The 7,692-nt window shown below is 35.3% G+C and overlaps 1 protein-coding gene across 1 annotated transcript in view; it reads right to left on the reverse strand.

Annotated features, from left to right (window-relative positions):
• Positions 1-506: 506 nt before the first annotated feature.
• LOC306865618 (ciliary neurotrophic factor receptor subunit alpha-like) overlaps positions 507-7,692 on the reverse strand; it is a 34,260-nt gene continuing 27,074 nt past the window's right edge. Inside the window, exons 9-12 of the mRNA XM_079410334.1 lie at positions 5,499-5,591; positions 4,245-4,347; positions 4,040-4,119; positions 507-1,666 (exon numbers count right to left, since the gene is read on the reverse strand). Coding sequence (XP_079266460.1) covers positions 4,041-4,119; positions 4,245-4,347; positions 5,499-5,591 — 275 coding nt within the window. The 3' untranslated portion in view covers positions 507-1,666; position 4,040. The remainder of the gene's footprint in view (positions 1,667-4,039; positions 4,120-4,244; positions 4,348-5,498; positions 5,592-7,692) is intronic.

Consider the following 7,692-nt stretch of genomic DNA (forward strand, 5'->3'; position numbering starts at 1 on the left):
AAAAAGTACCTATGGAAGCTTTTTTTTATTTTATTTTCTACCACCGGAAAAATAAAAAATATTTATTTGTTTGTTTATTCCATTCATTCCTTCATTCTTTCACTCACAAATCTGAGTTTGAGTTTATATCTCAGAATTTTGACTTGTGATACTGTATAAAGTTAGCATTGCCAGATATAAACAGAATTGTAAGATATAAACTCCCACTTCTGAGGAAAAAAAATAAGAAATAATATATATATAAAAAAAAATCAGAATTGTGATATATCTTCAGTTCCAAGAATTTGGAATTGTGAGATATAAACTCGCAATTAGATTTTTTGTTTTTTTTTTTACAGAAAATTGTGAAAATGTAAACTGTAAAGAGAAAAAAATCTGAATTGCGAGGAAAAAACTACGAAAAAAAACAATTGTGAGATAAAAAAAAAAAAGAAGTAAATTACTGTTTTCCCATGGATAAAAAAAAAAGAAAAAGAAAAGCTTTCATAGATACATATTCCAGACTTGACATTAACCACTTTATGTATTTCTTTAGACAACGTTCCTTATTTTTGTTTATTTGTACCTATAGGAAGGATATGCATACTAAAATCGTATAATTCAATAAAATCATATATTTTAAAAGAATTACAAAAACGCATGCATCGAGCTTTATGTCACTGGAGAGCAATGTACAACAGAACAGTATGCTGTATACAAACTATTATACAATATAACTGCATATATGTATAACAATATCATTTTATAGATGAGCTTCAATAGAATTTAATACCGTGAATATCTACTAGCTTCAACATAGAAAAAAATCAGCTTTAATCACCTTACAAATGTGACCCCATAAGACTGATTTACATTCATGTCTCGATTCAATGCAGAGAAAATGCCAAAAAAGTCCAGAGAAAAGAAATGCATTTATGGCATTGAAGTCCTGTTTGGTTGAACACCAGCTCACCCAAAGTTGCGAGTTCGTAACTGTCGCTGGCGTTTACCGTCAAGACATGAACTCCGAGGCTGATGTTATGATGAAATGCATTTTACAGGAGTTTATTACCGAGAACTCAATGCTTTAGATGCCACATCTGGTGGGGAACTAACCAGACGAAGCCAATAAACTGCAGATGTGTCCACCTGCTTTGAGCGGCGCTTTCTGAGAAGAAATCTCGCTGGAAGAAAGACAAAGCAGTCTTTGTCTCTCCCCAGAAGGACCACGCTTCCTTCGCTGGAGCGCTGAGACAGCCAACCTTCTGTCTTCCAAAGATAGCAGCTGTCTAAAGGTTACAGAGTGTCTTTTTCGCCACTTTCTCCGTAATGCCCCATATGCTGCACGTGTCCAGCCAAATGCTGAGCCTTTCACAGCACTGCGTGTGTCAGAAGTGGAGTCCGGTGGAGTGCGGGGAATATCAGAAGGAAAAGAGCAATACAAAAATGTTTTTCATTGTCCAAGAATTCGCTGTGTAAGGAGAAGAGCAAAGGAGGAAGGAAATCCTTGTGTTTTTCCATTGCATTATGCTACATTGGAGACTGTACATGTTCACAGTTCACGGGACTCATCCTCTGAGAGGCCGAGAGGAGAGGTGGATTTTGGATAATGGAGTCTGTCAGTGGTGCTGATTCCCTATACTGATGCCCTATGAGGGCCGAACTGGAGACGGCCAACTTCCCAAATCTAGAGGTAAACAACAATATTCAATGATTTTAGAGCAACTGTAGCGAAACACAATGTGAAATTTCCTTTAAAAATAAAACTAAACTAGAGTTCAACATTTTGGGGTCAGTTTATATTTATTTATTATTTTTTAATGAAATTCATATTTTTATTCAGTAAGGATGCATTCAATTTATCACAAAAAATATTTATCAGCACAAGTTTTCCATATTGATAATAATCAGAATATTATAATTATTTATGAAGGATTATGTGACACTGAATACTAGAGTAATGATGCTGAAAATTCAGCTTTGATCACAACACTACATTACATTTGACAATATATTCAAATAGAAATGTTATTTTACACTGAACAAAATTATAAACGCAACACTTGTTTTTGCCCCCAATTTTCATGAGCAGAATCTAAGACTCAAAGAAGCACATTTTAGAGTGGTCTTTTATTGTGGCCAGGCTAAGGCACACCTGTGCAATAATCATGCTATCTAATCAGCATCTTGATATGCCACACCTGTGAGGTGGATGGATTATCTCGGCAAAGGAGAAGTGCTCACTAACACAGATTTACACAGATTTGTGAACAATATTTGAGAAAAATAGGCCTTTTGTGTACATAGAAAAAGTCTTAGATCTTTGAGTTCAGCTCATGAAAAATGGAGGCAAAAACAAAAGTGTTGGTTTTATAATTTTGTTCAGTGTAAATTATAATAATATTTTACTGTACAGCTTTGAGGAGCAGAAGAGACTTCTTTCAAACACATTAACAAAAATCTTACTGACCCCAAATTTTTGAACGGTAGCGTGTTGTATATGTATATTTGTTGGATATATTATATTTGCTTTGAACATGGTATTTATGTTGTCCTAAAACATCTGTAAATAATAATAATTATAATAATAATAAATAAAAATTTGAAAAGTTCATGCAAAAATACAAATTTCATAATCATTCATCCACCCTTATGCTTTATGAAGCATGTATGCTGTTTTATAAAAAAAAAACTAAATAAATAACAGCATACATACTTGGAATGACATGAGAGTGAGTAAATAATGACTGTTCATTTTCATTCAACTATTAATTAATTACATCATGTGGGAGAGTCAGGAAGATTACAGGCTAATACAGAGCAGACGTCTCTCATATAAATCATCATGTTTACATCTTCACATTTTCCCACTTGAGTCAGAAATCCAGATCTAAAGACCCATGAAAAGTCGCAAAGTTCAAAGTGAACAGATGCTGTTGACATCTACGTCTTCAGTTTTTTGCTAGACTAATTTACAACATTCAAAGCTCATATAAAGTAGTCCCTAAGTTAGCTATTACTGTAAATGGATCATGTGCTATAAACCACAGATTTGTCCTAATCAATAGCTTCACGGTTATTATATGAGCTATATATATGATTGTCACTCCTCTCTGAGAGCTCCTGTACTCACATACGACCTCATTCATACAACAGCAGCAAAACCAATTTGTTTCAATCATAGATGCAAATTCAGCTCCATGTCACTCACTAAGCTCCGCCTACTTTGTTAATGTTACTCACTTAAACGAACAGAATGAGCCATTTCTACAATGCGTTCGCTATTAGCTGCTATTGGCACTAACATGACAAATTCATATTTTAATCACTTAATGTTAAGTTAATTGTGTTATTTTAAAAATAGGTGTCTATTTTGAACATCTTGGCTGAGGTAGGATGCTAAATAAATACAGAAACAGAGTTATTTGTCTTGACTCGTTTGTAAATGACTGTCTCCACACCAGTCCTGCGGTCTATCTGCAAACCACATTAAACTACGCTACAGACAGAGTGCGCTATTTAAAAGCAGCGACTCCATAAACAACACACTCGCCTGTTGACGGCGGTTTACAAACAATACAACATCTCAAGCCGCTAATATTACTTATTCAGAATTATCGGATTAAGCTGTTTATTGTTTAGAGCCACAAGATGCCAAAACATTTCTAATGTCAAGCATCAGTAGTGATTATTACATTCCATACACACCCGAAACAATCATTTAGGGGATTCACTCCCACATTTATATGCTGTTCTAACTCTCAAAATTTGTAGTGTGTATATGACCTTTTGATGGTTTCCATTCAGAATGGATATTCTTGAATCTAAGGAAAAGTCTAGTAGTCTAGTTGGTTTTGTTGACTGCATTTTTGTCTGAGTTTGTTCTCTGTGCAGTAAAAATAGAGGACAGCCAACCAATTATATATTCAAAGTATCACCATAGTAGCCATAAATTAATTGTTTAGCATGCTTTCTCTTCCAGACTGTTTAAACTGTTAAATCGCCAAAACAGCAGACGTAGGGAATGAGAAAATGGAGACTGACTCCTGCACCAGCTTACTTTAGATCGGTATGGACTTAATCTTCACCATGTAAGTCAGTTCTTGTTTCTTCACATTGTCCTGTTTTCTTTGTCTAACCCTGTAAAGGGAACGATTAAGAGATCAGATAACAAATTGTCTCATGTCTCTGTCTAATTGTTGCAAACTGTTTGTATGGATTCAGTTATGAAATATAGATAAATGTAAACGAAGCACAATTTTTACCGTAGAAGTGTGATGATAGTTAATAACACAGCCACCATGACCGCTGCAAACAGCCCATACAAAATCAACGGTCCGGGGCTTCCGTTCTGGTGTAATGATGAATCTGAGGCAAAAACAAAACACCCAAAAACAAAATGAAACAAAACAATGTGCGCGCACACATACACACAAAACAACACAACATAAAACACAAATAAACATAACACACACAGAAAACACAAAACAAGGCAACTAAAACAGTAGAAAAAAAACAACAAAACAAAACAATACAACACAAATAAAACAAAACAGCACAAAACACAAACAGGAAAAAACAAAAACAAAGCACAAATAAATAATAACAACGTAAATAAACAAAACAAAACAAAACAAACATGATGTAAATATTTAAAATGAAAAACAAAACACATAAATAACAACGTAAATAAACAAAACAAAAAAATAATACAACACAAAAACAAGTAAACAAAACAAACATGATGTAAATATTTAAAATGAAAAACAAAACACAAATTAAAACAAAAATACAATGCAACAACAAAAATAAATAAAAAAGAAAATTAGACAAATATTATTTAGCGACTTTACATTTTTTGTAAATTTTACTGTTATAGCATTTCTAAAACTAGTTCAAAAAAGAAAGAAAAAAGTAAGAAACAAACTAAATGAGCCTTGAGAAAGAAATATTAATTAAAACAATAATATGTCCATCTTTATTTACTTCCTAAACTGATAAAAAGATATTTCAGTTAAACTGATTTTTGGTTTGCCTCAAAATTATGTCTACAATCATAACCATCCTCATTTTTGTCATCTTTAATATTTCTCCTGCAATTGTACAGAGTGTTCACATGCTAGATGAGTGGTTATAAATAAATGGCCTGGAAACAGTTAGCTAATGAAGAGGAGACTGAGTCATGCTGGTCTGCCACATGACTGCATTAGGGAAGACAGGCACGCTTTGATTGGTCAGAGCCAGATGATGGGGAAAGCTCCGCCCACCACAAACAAGCCCAAACCATCTGGATAACGCTTAGCAGTGAAGAAAAAAAAAACAAAAAAAACTCTGGCTAAGATATCAAAAGCATCTGATACTTTGTGTTTAATCTGTGAATGTGTATAACGATCCCTGCCAAAACCTCTCACTTACTATGAGTGGAAAGATAAACCGTCAAACAGAGAAACCACGCTGCAGTTTGAACTAAATTCTTTGAATTCCTTCAACTTACGGAAAATGAAATTTCAAGCAAATACCTGGAGACTTGTCTGTTGTCCTCACTGGAAACGACAAGTTGAAAAATGAAAAGCTAAAATCCATCGGTTCTTCTGTTGGCTCTTCCCAAGGCTCTAAAATTGCAAAACAAATATAATTATATATATTTATACTACCTCTGAATTATTCATGACCAGTTCAAAAGTCATGTCAGAATAAGTTTTCCTCAACAGTCTTCTCCTTGACGATGCAAAACTCATAATTTCTTTTACTTTCACTCAGTGGACAGCATGCATTTTGCTGAACAAAAACTTATTCTGCTGCTAGTTTTTTTTTTTTTTTGTACTGCAAGACTGCTGAATCATAGTGCATTGTGTGCTACTCAACCACAAGACACGTTTCATTAAAAAAAAATAAAAAATCTGTACATGAGTTGCCAACATCCAAACATAATTATCTTCCTTTATTAGATTTATCAGATATCTGCCATAGAACACAGTCCAATATCCTGAAGCATCGTGCTAGCTGTGCACAATTTGATTTACTCCATTATTACATTAGCTATCTGAAGGATCTGATGGATGATGGGTAATATATTATGCATTAAAACACTTCTTAAAAAAAAAAAGGTTCTGATTTGTACATTTATATTCATTTATTTGTGTTTGTTAGTGTGGATCACAAGTTAATGAAATGCAGAAAGTCTTTTTTAAACAAGTATTTAGTATATGGATGCTGATTTCACTAGACTAGTTTAGTTTAAACGGCCATGTGGTGTGACAAATATATTTTTTAAAATTAGAAAAATTTGAATATTAAAAAAAAAAAATGTAATACTTAATTTTTACTACAGTAAGAAGTAATGAATTTAGGTAAAGGGGTGCAGAGCCATGGTTTTGCAGACAAACATTAATGCCTTGAATTTAATGCGAGCAGCTATTGGTAGCCAGTGCCAACTGATAAACAGAAGTGTGACGTGCATTCTTCTCGGCTCATTTAAAATTAATCTTGCTGCCACGTTCTGGATTAATTGTAAACGTTTGATAGAACTGGCTGGAAGAACTTCCAAGAGAGCATTGCAATAGTCCAGCCTGGACCGAACAAGAGCTTGAACAAGTTGTTGTGAAGCATGTTCCGAAAGAAAGGGCCTGATCTTCTTGATGTTGAATAAAGCAAATCTGCAGGACCGGGCACTTTTAGCAATGTGGTCTGAGGAAGTCAGCTGATCATCAATCATATCTCCAAGGTTTCTCTCTGTTTTTGAAGGAGTTATGATTGATGTGCCTAACTGGATTGTGAAATTGTGATGAAACGATGCGTTTGATGGAACCACAAGCAGTTCTGTCTTGGCCAGGTTGAGTTGAAGGTGATGGTCCATCATCCAGCAAGAAATGCCAGTTAGACAAGCTGAGATGCGAGCAGCTATCATCGGATCATCAGGATGGAATGAGAGGTAGAGTTGAGTGTCATCAGCATAGCAGTGATATGAAAAGCCATGTTTCTGAATTACAGAACCTTGTGATGCCATGTAGACAGAGAAGAGAATTGGTCCAAGAACTGAGCCCTGATGCACCCCAGTAGTTAGTTGTTGCGACTTGGACACCTTACCTCTCCAAGGTACCTTGAAGGACCTATCTGTGAGGTAAGACTCAAACCACTGGAGTGTGGTTCCTGAGTTGCCCTTTCTCAATAGGGTTGACAGGAGGATCTGGTGGTTAACCGTGTCAAAGCAGCGGACAGATCCAGCAAGATAAGTATTGAAGATTTGGAATCTGCTCTTGCCAGTCTTAGGGCTTCAACAACCAAGAGCAAGGCAGTCTCAGTTGAATGTCCACTTCTGAAACCAGACTGGTTGCTGTTGAGGAGGTTGTTCTGTGTGAGAATGGCAGAGACTTGGTTGAACACAGCTCGTTCAAGTGTTTTTGCAATGAAAGGAAGAAGGGAAACCAGTCTGTAGTTCTGTATACGAGCCTGTCTAAATGCTGAGGGAAAAACACCAATGTGAAGGGATGTGTTGATGATGTGAGTCCAGGTACAACTGCAGGAGAAATGGCTTAAAGGAGATGAGATGAAATAGGTTCAAGCGGACAAGTAGTAGGACGATTAGAAAGGATGAGTTTGGAGACTTCTGCCTCAGAGAGTGAAGAGAAGGATGCGAATGTGTGTATGTTTGCTAAGTGTATGTAAGATGTGCTTGACAGATTGTGCTGTGCAATATTGTACACTGCCATATTC

This window comes from Barbus barbus, assembly GCF_936440315.1.
Source record: "Barbus barbus genome assembly, chromosome: 47".
Taxonomy (NCBI): domain Eukaryota; kingdom Metazoa; phylum Chordata; class Actinopteri; order Cypriniformes; family Cyprinidae; genus Barbus; species Barbus barbus.